Source organism: Pteropus alecto, unplaced genomic scaffold, assembly GCF_000325575.1.
Source record: "Pteropus alecto unplaced genomic scaffold, ASM32557v1 scaffold202, whole genome shotgun sequence".
In the NCBI taxonomy this organism is placed as follows: domain Eukaryota; kingdom Metazoa; phylum Chordata; class Mammalia; order Chiroptera; family Pteropodidae; genus Pteropus; species Pteropus alecto.
The window spans coordinates 1,725,742-1,744,791 of NW_006432451.1; the positions used below are offsets into that span (position 1 = coordinate 1,725,742).

Sequence of the window (19,050 nt, forward strand, 5' to 3'; positions counted from 1 at the left end):
AGGTGGCCAAAAGTGGAAGACAAAGAAGCAGAAGCCATATGAGGGAACAGAACAGAGACCCAGATATAATGGAGTCGAGTAATCTAACAGACGCAGAGTTCAAAACACTGGTTATAAAGATGCTCAATGAACTTTTCAGCGAGAACTTCAACAAAGAGATAAAAAACAAAAATGGAAATGAAAATTATAAAAGAGAACCAGTCTGAAATGAAGAACACATTATCTGAGATGAGTATATTAAATGGAATAAACAAAGGAATAAACAAAGTGAATAAAGAAAAGGATCAAATGCCCTATCTAGAAGACAGGAAAGCTAATCAGGACACTCAATCAGAATGGCAAGAAAGAAGGTTGCCAAGACTATAAAAATAATTGAAGGAGGACATGGGACACTATTAAGGCTCCAAATATTCGTCTGATCGGCATAACAGAAGAAAATCAAGATGTTGAGCAGCTATTTGAAGAAATAATGATTGAAAACTTCCCTAACCTGGTGAAGGAAATGGACATAAAACCCCAGGAAGCTCAGAGAATTCTAAAAATCAGGGATTCAAAGAGGCTCACACCAAGACACATCATAATTAAAATGCCAAAGGTTAAATACAAAGAATATTAAAAGCAACTAGAGAAAAACAGATAATTACTTATAAAGGAACACCCATAAGACTGGCAGCTGATTTCTCAAAAGAAACTGTGAAGGACAGAAGGGCTTGGCAAAAAATATTCCACGGGATAAAGACCCAGGATCTACAACCAAGAATAATTTATCCAGCAAAGCTATCATTTAGAGTTGAAGGACAGAAAAGGAGCTTTCCAGACAAAAATAAACTAAAGAAATTTACCACCACTAAGCCAGTATTACAGGAAATGTTGGAGGGACTTTTTTGAAAAGAAAAAACATGTTTTAAAAACAGGAATAAAGAAGGATAACAACTACATTCCTATCAATAAGTACCTTAAATGGAAAAGAATTAAGTGCTCCAACTGAAAGATAGAGTGGCTGAAAGGATAAGAAAACAAGACCCCTACATATGAAAAGGAAGGGGATGGTAAAAGATATTGCTTTGATGCACCTAGAAGGTATTTAAGTCAGACAGAGAAAGAGAAACACTATATGATTTCACTTATATGCGGAATCTAAGGAATATAAAGAACAAACTAATCAAAAACAGACTCACAAATAAATGGACAATTTGGTGTCGGACAGAGAGGAGGGGGTTTGGGGGTTGAGAGAATGGGGTGAAGAGTTAAAAAGTACAAATTAGTAGCTAATGGATGGTCACAGGGATGGGGAGCATGGCATAGGGAATGCAGTTAGCATTAATACATTGGCTAGGTGGAGGGTCAGGGGAGGGAGGGAACAATTGAGATCGTTTTATGAACTATATAGATGTCTAACCAATGTACTGTATACTTGAAACTAAAATAAATAAATAAATTTAAAAAAATCCTCCAAAGGGTAAAAAAAAAAAAAGCATCTAAGAGGCAGTGATTTTTGTGATACGTTTCAAAGGTAAGATTATCTCTCATGTGCTTAGTTCCCACTCTCATCACTCCCTACCACTGGCAGCCATTGTTCTTAGATCTTTGGGTATCTTTCCAGAAGTATTTTATGCAAATATGAACAATTGTGTGTATAGATTTTTATATTCCCTCTCTTTTTAGATAAAAAGTAGTATATTAAGTAGCCTGTTCTTACTTGCTTTCTCACTTACGATTTGGGGATCTTTCTCCAATAATTCTTAGAGAGCTTCCTCATTCTTATTAACTGCATAATATTACATGGTGTGGATACACCATCATTTGTTTACATAGTTTCATATCGATGTGCATTTGGGTTGTTCCAATCATTTAATATTGAAAACAATGCTACAACAAATAACCTTGAACATATTTGCATTTGTAAAATTTGGTAAATAGATACATTGCTCCCCACTGGAGGTGTTATGCCAATTTACAATGCCACCACTTATTGTGAGAGTATCTCTAAGCTTTTAATAAGGTTCTATAACAAAAGTTTAAAATATGTAAATGTGCATTATTGTTGCTATTTTACAACTTTAAATGAAAGGAGCACTGACTTCAAGACAAACTAAAAAGTAGCGTTATCTTTAGATAAACTTGCATCTTTACAATCATAATCAACAATATCTGTTGAGTATTTTCTATGTGTAGAGCACTGAGCTAGTTATGAAATAGATACATGTCATCAAGGGTTTCACCATTTAGTTGGTCAGACATGCACAAACTATAAATATTTATTATGTTGAGATCCAGAATGCAAAACACACCTCTTACCTTTGGCACACCACACTTGATACTTTGTTGCATCTTATCTCCAGGTTCTTTCTTCTCTGTCTCTCTTGTAATCCATCTTTCTAATGCAGATAGTATACTAGATTTTGTATTTCCCAGGTGACAGTTAATCAGTTAAATACTTGCAAATCATTATGCTTTTGATTGGCACAGTCAGGGCTGGCCCTAAACCCATTTTGAAGTAGGTGACATTTGTTTGGAGGGTCTCCCCACTCTGTTCCCTTTTCTTCTCTCTGGGCACCTTCTCTCCTGGATGAGCTGTCGGCTCTCACTGGCGCTTTCACTTTTTCTCAGGTAATTGTCAAATAATCCTTGCTGGGGTGTCAACTAATCATTAACGTGTTAGTTCAAAATGGCTTGAGGTGAGATAGTATGTGTATGTTTCAAGATACTCTTGAAAACAAGAATAGAAACTGAAATGACAGACAGTAAGGTTGCAATTATGATCAAAGGTCCACATTTCACCTATTATTTAAGTCGCCTATTTAGAGGCTTACCCTTGGTTGAGATGAATTAATGCATTGAGACCTTGTTCCTTTCTGCCCCATCTTATCCTCTCTCTCCTACTCTTTACTCTGTTGTAGGTTCCTGGAACTCTGAGGACCGTTGTCTTCAGAGCTCTTAACTTTCAAACTCAGCTGGGCAGCCTGGCTCAGTAGTATCTGGAGGTCAGAGAGGGGGCCGGGTAAAGCAGGTTGCCCTTAGGCACTCTTTGCTTTGTCTTCTCCCAGTCAGCTTGCTCTCTGGCTGCCGCCTTGTGAATAGTTGTTTTTTCCAACTCTATCACCCAGTGTAAGTGGCTGCCCTTTCCACTTAGGTAGCAGTGGTTTCTGCTAGTTGCCCAATGTATATTAAAGTGTGGATCTGAGTAATAGTAATGATGCTGTGTTTTTGTTGCATTACATTGTTTTAATCAAAGCAACTCGTGTTCATGAAAACAAATTTACTAGTACAGGAGTGCTTATGGTGAAAGGGCCTAAAGCAGGGCCTGGCAGATAGAAAGCCTTCTATAAATATTAGTTGAATGAATGAATGAATGAATGCATGCATGCAAAGTCAGTATTCAGTCTCTCTCTTTCACTCCTACCCCATCCTACTGTCTTGTTCCCAGAAGGGCAACTATTTAATTGGCTATGTTTTCCAGTTTTCTAGATCAGGATTCTCAACCATGGCTGTATGTTAGAAGCACCTAGGGCGATTTTATTTTTTAATTTAATTTATTTATTTAGTTTCAGGCCCCAAAGGGACTTTATTATTATTTCTATTTTCATCATCATTCACATTTTTTAAATTTATATATATATATTTTATTATGGTGACATTGGTTAACGAAATCCAGTAAGTTTCAGGTGTAGAATTCAATAGTAAGGCATATAGATTGCATTGTGTGTTCACCACCCATAGTTAGATTTCTTTCTGTCACCACATATTTGACCCCTTTTGACCTGGGGAGCTTTTTAAAAACATGTATGTATAATTTTATTTCCAGACCAACAAAATTGTTTTTTTTTTTAAGGCCTGGAAGTTGATAGTCATGTACAGCCAGAGCTGAGAACCACTGTTTTAAATAATGTGTGTTTATTCTCCTATCTCTTGGTTTATCGAATTGATGCCATCCATTGATTCCTTGACATTACAGATGAAGTTTAGCTCATACTACACCCTCTCTTTTCATGTTTGACAATTATTATTTTAATACTTCTGTTTTTCTGTTTTTATAAACTTAAATAATTTAAACTCCTATTTTTTATTTAATGTATTTTCAGCATTATCACGACTCACCATTTTAAAAGATAAAGATACTAACTTCCCTGTCCTCTTTGTACTCAGCTTTCCACCGCCCACTATTTGTCCTCTATACCTTTTTATTTTATGTGGCCAAAGTTGTTATCATTTACAATCTGACCTTCAGTCACAACCAATTCTTCCATGCTTCGTCCATCAGTTAATTCTAAAAGTTAAAAACCAGTAACTTTGGTTTACATTATTGTGTCTATGTAAATATTGTCTACCACCAAGTCTAGTAATAGTAGCTAAGACATAATTAGGGCTTTTCGTACAACCAGGCACTTTATGATCAGCATTGTTTAATATTCATAATAATATTAAATTTCCTTTTAACAAATGAGGAAACTGAGGCACAAAGAAGCTAAATAACTTGCCTAAGGACAGGAAATTAGAAAGCAACTGAGCCAAGACCTGAAACTTCCCCTATAAGCTGGAAAGAGAATGCACATCAAGATCGAATACATATTTTTTCTTTTTTTTCTGGGGATCAGGGAAGGGACGATGGTTGTTTTCACCTCCTGTTATACAACTCTGTTCAGTTTTCTTTTTTCCATTTCTACTAGTGACTATTTTCAGCCACTTCGGCATCCCCACCTCTCTCAGCAGTTGGCCTAATTTTCTGCTTCATGTACAAAATTGATATCATCATGGGTAAACATCAGAATCTCCTTCCTCCTTGCTCCAGACTTCCTTAAGTGAGCATCACCTTATCTCTTTCTATCCTATCTCAAAGGAAGTGGGAATGCCCCTCCTGTTCAAAGGTCATCCTTCCCTTTGTTTTCATTCCTAAACCTGAGACTTTGCCTCAACAATTTGCCCTATGCTATCTCTAGTTTCCATTACTTCTGATCTAATTCGTTTCTTCAACTTATAAACCTACTCAAGACTCTCATCTTCGAAAATTCCTTTAACATACCTCCTCTTGCTACTGCCTTTTATTCTTTTTTGTTGTTGTTTTTATCAGGGTATTGCTCAGAAGAAGAGTCTACACTTACTGATGCCAAGTCTAGTATGGTAGCTCAAATTCACACTTAACTATCCTGCAAACTTCCTTTCATCCCTACTACATGACCAAATCTCTTTTGTTATACTTCAGTCCTGGGTAATACCAGCAATACTTTTTAAAGGATAAATTTGTCCTTGCTAAGAGACTTCGAGCCTTTCAGAGGTTTATTAGTGGTTCTGCTAAATTTAAGAAAATTATTTTGAAATTATTACTCAGAGTAGGTATTGTTAGGAATGGAACATTCAACTGTAATTTGATTGATTATGAGAGGGCATGTCCTTTGAGATGGGGCAACTATTGTTGATTTTGTATTTGAAAGATTTAAATATTCAAAGTGATTGAAAAAACACTAGCTATTGCCCTGAAGGCCTCCTAAAAGAAACCACTTTTCTCAATTAAAAGAAGAGGTCACATTGAGTTTGAGATGAAGCCTTGAGTTCTGGTGAGTTAGTTTGTCTCTGAAAAAGGGGGTTATATGTTTTCCAATCTGGAAGCAGATAGTCCAGCATGTGGAGAGGCCAAGACTTTTAGTACCCTCATCCTCATTTTTGTTTACCTATTTGTATCACTATTCCAAAAATAAAAGGTTGTGAAAACACGCTCATCAAATTCCCTTGACTCTGGCATTTAGGGGTGGTGCCTACAAGCAATAAAAACTGTATGTACTGGAATGATGTTCCCTGAGAATAATTACCTCCCAGTAATGAAATGAGACTAAAGCTGCGATTGCTTAAAATTATACCTTGTCATATAGGTAAAGTACTCCAAAGTTTAACACAGAGGAATAACATTCTAAAAAAACCCATAATTCCTTCAGTTTAAATGTAAGCCACATTTTAATTTGCTTCATATTTGGAGTATAAACTTTCTGTATGACTTTTTATATTGTTTTCTGGACTTTCTCATTGCCTTTCCTCCCTCCCCCGCATGATTTGTAGTTTCCCCAAATTTTCAGCCATACTATCTCTTCTATCAAATCTCCCTGTTCCCTGGGAACTCCCCTTCTAGAGCTATTCTTTTGCTCCAATCTAGTTACTTCCTAGGCCCATTGCACTATTATCATCCTGGGACTTCCCATCACTAAATCTTCTTTTTTTCTTTGATTAGTCATATTTGTATTCTGTTTTACTGGAATGCTTCCTCAAAAGACTTCCTGAGAAATTGTGAATGAGAGAACAACTTCCTGAGTCCTTGCATATCTGAAAATGTCTTTATTCACCTCTCATATATCACTGAGAGTTTAGCTAGGCATTGAATCCTAGGTCAAAAATAATTTTTTATAAAATCCTCGAGGGCATTAATTGTGTCACTATATTCTTGTTTCCATTGTTGATGGGAAATTAGCTGCCAAACTAATCTGTTTCTCTGGAGATTTTTAGCATCTGCTTATGGTTTTGAAATTTCGATATTCTTTAGAGGTGAGTTTTAATATCACTTTTGTTGTTCTGAGAACTTGGTGGGACTGTTTGTGTGTGTGTTGGGGGGACTTTCTAATCTAAAGTTTGGTGTCCTTCATCTCTGGAGAGCTGTCTTAAACTGTTTGTTCTGATGATTTCCTCTATTTCTCTTTCTGGGACTCTTATTAATCAGATGATGGTCTTTTCAAACTGATCTTCTATATCACCTGTCTTTTCTCTCATATTTTTCAACTTCTGATGTTTTTTTTTCCCGAGTGATTTTCTTGACTTTATTTTTTCAGACCATCAATTGTATTTTTAATTTTGGTAATCACATTTTTAAAACCTGAAAGAATTTGTTCTAGGATTATTCTTCTTTTCATAGTACTCTTTTTTGTTTTATGAATGTGATATTTTCTTAAATCTCTCTAAACATACACATTAGAATTTGCAGACATTCTCTTCTGTTCCCTGAATTGTGTCTGTTTTCTTCAGGGTTACCATTTTGTTTGTTTATCTGGTATCTCCCTTTCAGTCTGTGGTTCTATCAATTGCCTGGTGATTCTTTGTTATTTTTAAAGAAATAGACTGGGTAGCTGGTGAGGTTTTTGTCCGCTGTTATGTGAGTAGGGCTGTTTTCCCAGGTGGTAGCAGTAGCTAACATTTATATACTATTTATCCATGTTCTAGGCACTGTCCTGTGCAGGTTAATTATATTAACTCAATCATCTCGACAACTCCTCTATGAAGTAGTTACCATGGTATTTCATTAAGTTTAATATTCCATCAATTGTAAGATGTAGCATTCTTTTATTTATTCCTAAAAAGATAAACAATGCTGTTGAAATATGACATGCCACAGATTATAATCGGATTCTGATTTGGGAGGCATTAAAAAAATCTTAGAATTGATGAAATAATACATTACTATTCCCATTTTACAGTTGAAGAAACCAAGACATAGAGAGATTAAGTAACTTGCCCCAGGTTACATAGTTTTATCTATAGCTGATTTTATATTTGAACTCAAGTGATTTGGCTTCAAAATTTCACCACTATGCCTAACTGCCTCTCCAGGGCTCCCTGGTGAATGAGGACTCAAATGAGACATAAGAAGGTTCTGAGTTGAGGGATAGGGTCTTTAGGGAGTTGAGTTAGGGAACTGGCTTTAATCTGAGGCACCAGAATTCATAAAGAAGCTTTGGCTTTCTCTGTAAGATTTGTTCTCTTCCATTAGAGAAGAGTGATCTGGGTTTTTCAAATTGATTGATTGATTGCCTGATACCTGTGCTAGGTGTAGTGGGCTGGGGTGTCAAGGGTACCAAGTGGTGCAGTTGAAGTCTGGGTTTTTCAAATTGGTTGATTGATTGCCTGATACCTGTGCTGGGGTGTCAAGGGTACCAAGTGGTGCAGTTGATCCCCATCAGACTTCCAGTCAATGGCGTGTCTCCTTCTCCCAGCCTCTGGGTCTTGGTGTTTAGATGGACTTCTAGCCTCAGGAGACCCTGTGGTAGATTCTTGGTGCTTCCTCTCTCTGGCTCATTTGTCTATATCATGTCTCATCTCCTTTTTGCCTTTCAGAAACATGTACAGCTCTCTCATCTGCTATGGATCCTGCCTCCCACTCTCTTCACTATTATGGTTTTATTCTTTTTTATACTCTCTTTTTTGGTGGAGTTTTGGAGGAATTAGGAGAAACGAGAGGCCCATCTTGAACTAGAAGTCCCTATACCTCTATTTTTAGTGAACACAATAGAAATTATAAAAGGATGACCACCGTAAGAGAAAATAAAATATTCACGTTATAGCTGGCAGTGGAAAAGCACTTATAAAGCCTTAAGAGCATGTTTGCTTAAAAGTTTCCTTCTCCTTCATAATTTTGACTTGCAGATGACTTAGACTTATTCTGGGCCCAACATAATCCTTTGGCGTTCCTGGTTCCACTGCCAACTCTTCCCTTAATCTCCTGAGTCTACATTGAACAGAGAGGAAGAGACCCAGTTCTCTTTTGGGACTAGGTTCTGAGTACCTAGCTAGCCAATAGATTATTAGTTTTTGAGTCAGGTGTCCTTTTCTGATCCAATCAACTGTGGCCTGGGGTTGGGCAGGGCCATGTAGGAAAAAACCTGATTGCTTAGACAACAGGACAGACTCTCTTGGAAGTGGGTGTGGGCAAGTCAGACAGTGAGTAGCATCTTCAATAAAAGGACCTTAAGGTGTGTTTTAGGATTCTGAATCGTCATCATCGTCATCATCATCATCATCATCATCATCATCATCCTCAATACACACACAGTTATATTCTATATACCATAGTTAATGAAGTAACAATGTCCACTAGTACATTTTAAAAGGAAATTTTTAACAGTTCTTGAAAGATGGTTAGGAAACACCATTTTTCATGATTCCACTTTATCTTCTCTTACTATTCTTTCTCTGGCATTTTTCGTGAGCTTTTGTTCCTTTGCCTACTTTGTTGACCATCAGTCCTATCCAGAGGTTCTGTCATCAGATGTATACACTCTAAAATATCTCATTCAGTCTTCTGCACTTTTATTGAATAAATGAATAAACAATGACTTTTAAATATTTATCTTAAATTCTGACATCCCAAGTTTCAAATATTATCCAGATGCCTGCTAAGATGTCCTACAGGTACCTCAAGTTTATGAATGAACTCAAATTTTCTTCTTTCTCTTTCTGCCCTCCATACATGTCCTCCCCTGACCCCCATTTCCTGTATAGGCAGATGATGCCACCTCTCTTCCAGTGCCACACTGGAAAAATAGGAGTTTCCCTTTCCCTCACTTTTGTCATCTAATCTGTTACCCAATTCTGGCCTATTTTGCTTCCTAAATATTTATAGATTGTGTTACCACTCCACCCCTATTAATACTGCTTTAGTTCGGGCTCTGTATGCTAAGGTTAAGAGCATGAACTTTGCAGCCAGACAGACTTGGGTTTAAATCCTGCCTCTCACACTCATTGTCTTTCAGTGCTAGGCAGCTACTCAACCATTTTCTAAACCACCGATCTTCAAACTTGGCTGCACATGGGAACCACCTGGGGAGCTTGAAAAAAGTATTGATGCTTGGTCCAACTCCCAGGATTCTGATTGCACTGGAATGGAGTGAGGCTTGGGTACTGGGAGCTTTAGAAGCCTCTGCCACCAAAATGAATGAATGAATGAATGAATGAATGAATAGCTATAAATAAATAATAAATTAAAAAAAGGTTCCAAGGTGGAGCCAAGATTTAAAAGCACTCTTTAAACCACAGCTCTCTCATCTGTAATACTGGGGTAACGACCCCATGGGAGTACTTGTAAGGGAATAGTCAGTAAAATGTGGCAAGCATATTAGTTATTGTTAGGCAACTCCTTATCATCCTTCCTCAGAACTTTTGCAATAGCCTCTAAATGAATTCTCTGCCTGCCTTACCAGCCTGTACTCTGATCCCAGAAGAAATAGAAAGTGAATCTGATCATGTCATTTCCTGCTTAAAACTCTTCAGTGGGTCCCCTGCTCTACTGGATAAAGTCCAAGCCTCTTACTGTACCTTCATGATTTTGCTCTTGCCTAGTCTATTAGCTTTGCTTCCCACCACTCCCTGCCTTTCAACAGTAGCACTACTTCGAGTTTATGCACAAAACCTCACTGTTTGTCACCCCAAAGCCTTGGCTCAGCTGATCCGTTTGCCTGGAATCTTCTGTTTGCTACTCCCTCTCAGTTGGCTTGGGCCCCATCTTTCTCTTTTTCTCCTTAATTTTTCTTAATTTAAAGGATAAATTCTTATTTATCCTTTGTCCTTCAAGACTGAACTCAGATATCATCTTCATTGGCATGTCTTCCCTGACCTCTGTGCAGACCTTGTTTTTACTATAACACATTGAAATGTTATTTGTGTCTCTCCCTTCCAGACTCTGAAGACAGGGCTTATTCTCTTGGTACAAAGTCCTCGAATTTTATTGAAACAAAATAGGTTCAGTGCTAAACTTGCTACACATATGAAGCTGTACTTTTATCTGCTTTAGTCCAAATTTATTTCCTTCTTCTCAGTATTCCTAAAGCACTTAGGAATTGTTTCATTCCTAACCAGTGTGTTGTGAGCATCTTAAGGACAGAAACCTTGTCTTTTTATTCTTTATAAGTTCCCACAAAGCATCCAGCACAGCAGTTTACTCATAGTGTTACTTAAAAATACTCATTGGTTGATGGAAGCACATAGGATTTGGAAGAATCAATTGAAAAAATTGCATGTAAAAAAAATGGAAGAATCTACTTTAAAAAACTGTAAAGATCTAGACCTGCGCCGTTCCACACAATAGCTGCTAATCACACTTCTTTTTTGAGCACTTGAAATGTGGCCAGTGCAATTAAAGAGCTGAATTTTAAGTTTCATTAAATTTTAATTTAGTTTAAAAACTGATATTTGATTTACTTGTTGGAAAACTCAATTATGTTTGGAAAAACTTGGATATATGAATCTACTTTTTAAAATGTAACCTCTGTGTAATCTAAATACAGTTCAAGATTTTCCAATGAAAAGTTAGCATCTGAATTGAGATGTGCCATGAAGTATAAATTAATACTGGATTTTGAAGACTTAGGTATAATAAAAAGAATGCAAAACATATCATTTATAATTTTATATCGATTAAATGTTATAATGATAATACATTGGATATATTGGCATAAATAAAATATATTACTAAAATGAATTTTACTTGATTTTACTACTAGAAAATTTAAAATTAATACATAGCTTGAATTATTTTTCTATTGGACAGAACTGATCCATTTTAATTCAAGGCTTTGTTTTTCAATGATCATTATGATGATGGGATTTAATCCTTCTCATTGTCTAAAACAGTTTTTAGTAACTAGTGGTGACTAATTTCACAGATGGTTAATGGAGTATTTCTTTTGAACTCTTTTCTGTTAATGCAGATCACAATCCACCTCCTCAGCCCAAGGTGGATAGCATTGGCCAGAACTATCCCCAGGAGGAAATAATACACAAGTTGGCCGTGCAGCTGAAAAACATTGGGGACAGCATTGATCATAGGATGGTTCAAGAGGTGAGACCTTTGTTTCTCCAGCAAGGGCCTGTCAGGTAGCAGAAGAGAACAGCTAGAACAATGGCTGCTAAGTGGCTGGGATGCTGAGGATTTAGCAGAACACATGGATTAATGTCTGGGTTATCAAACATTAGATCTGAAAATTGTGAACCTGACTTAAAGCCAGTATTTGATCTTGCACTTGCTGCTCAAACTGTGGTCCATGGACTAGGAGCCTCCACATCACTTGGCGGCTGGTCAGATGTGCAAAATCCTAGTCCACAATGCTGGAATCACAGTCTACCTTTTTACACATACCCCAGGGGATTTGTGTGCACACTAAAGTGTGAGAGACTTTGCTCCATATCCTTAAACTAGGATGCATATTAGAATGACCTGTGGAATTTTGAGAACTACAGAGGCCTGGGCCCTACCTTGAGGGATTCTGATTTAATTGGCATGAGGTGTGGCCTAAGCCAGACGTTGTAAAAGCGCCCCAGGTGAATTGAATGTTTAGTCAAGGAGAACCTCTGCCTTAGTGTAGTTATCCTCCTGAAGCAACCCAGAGGTATGATCTAAGCCCTACACCTGCCTTTTTCTTAGTTTCTCCTGATTATTATAAGAGATAATAAGGGAAAACAGGAAGGAATTATGATTACAGTTTGAAATCTTAGGGATGATGAAATCCACAGCCAACTTAGTTTTCCTCAGGAACAACCTATAGTCAGCAACAGAGAGAGAATGATCAACATGTAATAGGAGGGGTGGCTGCCCCTGAGGACCCAGCTTCTTGCCCTTAAATTCACCTGTTATGTGATGATTTCTTGTCCATCACTGCTGCCGCCACCACACTGACTTCAGGATTTGATCCAAATGTGGACAATACGCAGGCTTTCCCTCAAATAAATCATTTCCCAAGACAAAACACAGATGGAAGGCCCCAACAACAACACTACTAAAAACAAGAAGGAAACAAAGGCAAAATAAATACCAACTATCAAGTAAAACATTTGGTAGACCAATTTCCTTCAAGTAAATATCTATTGAGTGTCTATGGTATGCCAGGCTTAGTTCCAGGCAGTGGTAGCTAAAGCAGAGAGCAGGACAGAACATAAGCTTACTGTCCCGGAACTCATAATCCAGGAGGGAGACAGACAGTAAAGCAGACGAACCGATTAAGTAGTCTAGTCAGACAGGATGCTGACTCAGAGCCGAATTAGAAGATACTGAGTGATGGGAAGTGACTTTGGATGGGCAGTCAGGGAAGGCCTCTCTGGGGAGGTGATATTTGAGCAGAGACTGTAAATGAGAGAGAGAGGCTTGGGAATACCTGGGGGAAAAGTTTTCTAGATAGAGAGAATAGCGAATACAAAGCCCTTGGGACAGGAACAGGCTTAAGGAACAGCAAGGAGGCCAGAATGGCTGGAGTGGAGTGGTGTTGGCCTCAGTCTCAGAGGCGGGGGTAGATGTTTGGGTTTTACGCTAAGTATAAGGGAAGCTTCTGGAGAGGAAGAGCAGGAGAGTGCCATGAGCTGATTTACATTCAGAATGGAGACTGGCTGTGGTGCAGAGAATAGGCTGTATACAGGAGCCAGAGGGGCAGAGGAGACCCCCAAAGGCTGGGACCAGTGTCCCAGCAGTGGAGGTGGTAAGAAATGATCAGACTGAGGATGAATTTTGAAAGTAGAGCTTTCAGGACTGGCTGATGGATTGGATGTGAGGGGTGAGAGAAAAAGAATGCATTACTTCAGTGTTTTGACCTGAGCATCCGAATGGATGATAGTGCCATTTACAGAGATGGAGAAAGCTGGGAAGAACACATTTGGGGGAAAATACAGAGTTCTGTTTGGGACATGTAAGTCTGAAGTTCTTGTTAGGCATACAGATTGAGAAGTTGTGAAGCTGCGTAGTAGTTGTAAAAATCAGTCTAGAGTTCAGAGGAGACATTGAAACTCAAGATAAGAATTTGGATTATAAAGTGTTGCTTTCTTTCTGGGCTTGCAGGATCGATAACAACCTTGCTCCCAGCCCAACTCCATTTAGAAGATATAGTTTATGTATATCTTCTAAGTGGAGTTGGGCTGGGAGCAAGGTTTTTATGGGAGCAAGTTATGTAATAATAACTAGCACTTATTGAGGGCTTGCTATTTGCCGGGAGCCATGCTAAGTGTTTCACTTGTATTGTTTTATTTAATTCTTACAACCACCACGGAAGCTGGGACTATTACTATTCTCACTTGTCAAATGGGGAAATTGATGACTTAGAGAAGTCAAGTAACTTGTTTCACTTTTCACAGCTGGTCAGTTGCAGATTTGGGACTTGAACCCATGTCCACTGGTTCCAAAACACACACATCACTACAGTATTGTTTACTAATTGACCCCCTTTTTTCTCAGTAGCCACCTTTAGCCATCTGTTCTCTTTGACATCTGGACCGAAGAGCCAGAGGCCCAGAGAAAAGTGGGAGTGCCTGCCTTCCTGTCTCTATAAATTTTTCTGTATAGGACCCCTTTCAGAGAAGACCTCACCTGAAAGCTTTATCCTCTGGCCTCAATGGACCATATCTAACTACTACACTGGAAGCTTAACATACATAGAAGAGACACATATGGACTCACTGAATATTCAGCTGTGGTGTATGGAGTTAAATGCATTGGTTTTAGAGTCCCAATACTGGATCCAAAATCTGACTCACCACTATTTACTATGTGACGTTGGGCAAGTCACTTAACCTCCCTGGGTCTCATTTGTAATGTGGAGATTAATAAATAGTACCTACCTTATATGGTTATTGTGAAAATTAAATGAGACAATCTATGTCAGTCACTTAGAACAGAGCCTGACCCACAGAAAATGATTAATAAATGTTATCTATTTATCTAAAAGTTAATAATATTTTTTTATCTTTGCCTTTTTAATTTTTGGAGTTGAACACCTCTTTACTATGTATTGTTTTCTACAGCATACTCATGATATTTGTCATTTTCCCTTTTATACTACAGTTTCTTCTGTAGGAAAGTTTTCACCTATGACTGTATTTTATGAATTCCAAGAAAGTCCTTAGATTAACTTTTCTGCTTCTCGATCAGCTAACTCTGAATACTCATGGGTCCTTCTAATATCTTTCTCTGAAAAGGAGGACCAGAATAGGACAAATCACAACCACCTATTTTTTGTTTGCCTCTACCCAATCAAGAGGTCACTGCGCTGTGTAACCTTCTTTTTCATTTTGCCTCTTTTTCTTTCTTTTCTTTACCTTTTAAATTATAATTTACTTACAAGTCTTAAATTTACCTCTGCAGCTAAAAATATTGACACTTTCCATCTCTATGGATTTGCTTATTCTGGACATTTCATGTGAATGGAATAACATAATATGTGGCCTTTTGTGTCTGGCTTCTTTCACTTAGCATAATGTTTTTTTCAAGGTTCATCCATGTTGTCTCACATGTCAGTTCTTCTTCTTTTTTTTTTTTTGCTGAGTATTTTTTTTCCATTGAATGTGTATGTTACATTTGTTTGTTTATTCATCGGTTGATGGGCATTTGGGTTGTTTTCACTTTTTGGCTATTATGAATAACGATACTATGAACATGTGTGTACATGTTTTTTTGTAGATATGTGCTTTCAGTTCTTTTGGGTATATTCCTGGGTGTGGAATTGCTGTGTCATATGAGAACTCTACGTTTAACTTTTTGAGGAACATACAGACTCTTTTCCAAAGTGGCTACACCACTTTACTTGTGGCCCACCAGCGTTGTACAAGTTTCTCCAGTTGTACTGGAACTGTAGAGAAAAGTTCCAGTTTCTCCACATCCTTGTCAACATTCGTTATTTACTGTCTTTTTGACTGTAGCCAGCCTACTGGGTTTGAAGTGTCATCTCATTGTGGTGTTAATTTGCATTTCCCTGATGGCTAATGTTGTACATCTTTTCATGTGCTTATTGGTCATTAATATATCTCTTTGGAGAAATGTTTATTCAGATCCTTTCCCCATTTAAAAAATTGGGTTATTTGTCTTTTATTATTGAGTTGTAGGAGTTCTTTATATATTTTAGATAAAAGTTCCTTATCAGTATATTATTTGCAAATATTTTCTCTCATTCTATAGGTTGTCTTTTCACTTTCTAGATGATATTCTTTGAAGCACAAAAGTTTTTAATTTTGATATTCAGTTTATCTATTTTTTTGTTGTTGTTGCTAGCACTTTTGGTATCATATCTGAGAAACCATTGCCTAATCCAAAATCATGAAGATTTACAGCTATGTTCCTTCGAGGAGATTTGTAGTTTTAGCTCTTAAATTTAGGTCCTTGATTCATTTGGAGTTAAATTTTTTATGTGGCGTGAGTTAAAAGTCCATCTTCAATCTTTTGCATGTGAGTGTATCCAGTTGTCTGAGCACCATTTGTTGAAAAGACTATTCTTTCCTTTTTGAACGGCCTTAGTATCCTTGTCGAAAATCAATTGACTGTAAATGTCAGGATTTATTTCTGGACTCTCAATTCTATTCCATTGATCTATATGTCTATTCTTTTGCATGCCCTAGCTTTTCTGGCAGCATTTTATAAAACGGGCTTTGACCTGGACTTTTAAAGTTATCTTGTGCTGTACCACAAAATTGCATTTTAGAACACTTTTAAATAGACCACAGCACATTTTGAAAATAATTTTAAAAATTTTTTCTAAGTTTGGCTCTAAAATGCTGAAGGCTTTACTCTGCTGTTTCAAGGCTTAAATCAAACAACTTTAACAGAATTTCAAATCTGGCCTGGTCCATTTCTTTTATATATAGTCATCATTTATTCACCTTTTGTACTCTGTTTAATCAAGTGGTCACACTGATTCTCCAGATCACTTCTTGCTTTTGATATATTTGAAGAAACTTTTATTCTTTCTCTTAGAACGACCTAGCCAGGAGCTCACCAAGTTTTATTTTCATCTGCTGAATTGATTGTCCTTGAGCTGTCACATATCTTGCTTTCTTGTTCTTTTCATTTAAGCAATCGTTCTGTGTTTTCAAATAGGCCTTGATGCTCAAAATAACATCTCCTATTTTGCTATTAAGTTATATAGGGTTTTGATTCAAGGACCTGGCCTTTTATTTTTTAATCCAGAGCATGTAATTTTTCTAGATATAAAGTGTGTTTTAAAATAGTCTTTCCATCGCTTTTAGGATCTTAAATGTGTCTTTGAAATTTTGCTCTACAGGAAGGACTCTTTCCTTCTGGGTTCTAGAAATTGCCCCCCATCCCTATAGGACTAGGAGTGGCAACAACTCTGCTGTTACCAGCCCTGGGTATTGCACCACCCCCGCGGTCCCCTCCTCCCCTTTGTAGATAGTCTCTTAATTTAACGCTCCCTGAATTATCCTAATTTGAGTGTACCATCTGTTTTCTCTGAGACCCTGATTGATATAGTATTGGATAGGAAATTTTTTAGTTTGTTAGAAAGAGGGGAGGGAAACTAATATTTATTAAACAATTTCCTCCAGGTACTCTTTGAAAATACTCTTACATTTTTCACTTAATTCTTCTACTAACACTATCAATTAGCAATATAGGTATTTCAGGAAAAGCAGTCAAGATTCAGAGAGATTTGGCAACCTATCTAAGGTCATTCAGCAACTAAGTGACAAAACTGGAATTTAACTATATGAGCATCTGACTCAGTGCTCTATACATTTTCTTGTCTGCCTTGCTGGAAGAAAATTCATTCAATTTTCCTGATATCAATTATAAAAGGGAAAAAATCCTTTAGTGATTCCCAGTTACAAAGTCTAAATTCCGTAACCTGCTGCTAATGATTTATCTTTCATTCATTCATTCAATTAATATTTATTGAGTACTTACTGTGTGTCAGGCTCTGTTTCAGGCAGTGATCAAAAGTGACAAAACTCTCTGGTCTCATTTTTTAAAAGGGAAACAAATAACAAATGAAAGAAAAAGAAAGAAAGAAAAAGAAAGAAAGAAAGATGGAAGGAAGGAAGGAAGGAAGGAAGGAAGGAAGGAAGGAAGGAAGGAAAGAGAGAAAAAGAAAGAAAGAAAGAAAAGGAAGGGAAGGAGGGAGGAAGGGAGAGAGGGAGAGAGGGAGGGAGGGAGGGAGAGAGGAAGGAAGGAAGGAAGGAAAGAAGGAAGGAAGGAAAGAAGGAAAAGAAATTTATGGGGTCTGGTTCAGGCAAGACAGTATCTAGATCAGTGTTGTCTAATAGAACTTTCTGTGACAATGTAGTTTATCAGACAGTAATAAATATTTTGAAGAAAAATAAAGCAAGGAAAGGAATAAGGAGTGTTGAGGATGTGCAATTTTAAGTAGAAGAGTTAAGGGAAGGCTTCACTGAGACTGTGACTTCTGAGCAAACCTTGATACGGTGTGGGAGGAACTTGTGGATATCTGGGAGAGAGCAAGTGGAGGCAGGCATGTTTGAAGAATAGTGAGGAGGCCAGTATGGAAGAAGCCGAGTAACAGAGAAGTAGTAGAAGATAGGGTCAGAGAGGTGGGTGGGAGGTAGATTTGTTAGGGCCTTAAGGTCACTGTTAAAGACTTTAGAGTGAGTGAGGCTGAGCCACTGGAGACCACTGAGCAGAGGAGCCACATTTCAACAGTCAACTGAGGCTGCTGTGCTGAGATTAGACCGCTGAAGGAGGGGCCATTTGTATCTGACCCTCAGCCTCCTTCTGATGTTCCCACATAAACAGTGGTGTTTACTTACAGCTCCTCAAACCTGCCGTGCTCTTTGTCACTTCCAACTTTGCTCATATTCACCGCCCTCTTCATCCATTTAAGACTTACTAATTCTTCCAACTCCAAAGCAAACTTCCTTGCCTCTGAGAGGACTAAGAAAGTGCTCTGGAAAGCCAGAGGAAGATTATCAGCCTTGAAAAGAGAGCCCCCATTTGCTGATGGTTAAGATGGGAAAACATGTCCAGAAGAAAACTTCTCACGGTAGCGTGGAGGATGTGTACATTACAGAACAGATCAAAATGCTCTCCTTCAGCTCATAGTTTATAATGCAGCCCAAGAAGCTTGTGATATTGATTGAATTACTATTAATATTGAATTTCTAACTTTGGAATATTCTATTGCCTTAAAAAATCTCTCTCTCTCAACAGGATCTGCAACAGGAAGGCAGAGATGCACTGGCTCATTTTGTCTTAGTTTTCTTTGGAGGAGTTCATGTGCTGCTGCGCTTTCTCTGGAATAACCATTTGATGTAAAAAGAATGTCAATGTCAAGTTCTGTTTTCCTTCTGCCCTCTGAGAAACACGAATCCCACCTGGACAGATAGGAAGAAGACACTTTTCATCTCCCTCTCTTTTTACCCGTCACTGTTCGTTTTTACCTGGTTAGTTGCAGAACTGCGGACTCACTGACCATTATTCTCTTCAGAGGAACCGGCTATGAACGTCTGCGATTGCCTCCTGGTAGAGCCCAAGGTGTACTTAGGAACCCAGGAGGCACTGTGGGTGGTCCCAGTGCTCCC

At 37.8% G+C, this 19,050-nt stretch overlaps 1 protein-coding gene across 1 annotated transcript in view; it reads left to right on the plus strand.

The window, feature by feature from the left end:
- The window catches only part of PXT1 (peroxisomal testis enriched protein 1), a 38,934-nt gene extending 19,898 nt beyond the window's left edge, over positions 1 to 19,036 (plus strand). The window contains exons 3-4 of the mRNA XM_015585871.2: positions 11,457 to 11,587; positions 18,680 to 19,036. Coding sequence (XP_015441357.1) covers positions 11,457 to 11,587; positions 18,680 to 18,784 — 236 coding nt within the window. The 3' untranslated portion in view covers positions 18,785 to 19,036. The remainder of the gene's footprint in view (positions 1 to 11,456; positions 11,588 to 18,679) is intronic.
- Positions 19,037 to 19,050: the final 14 nt, after the last annotated feature.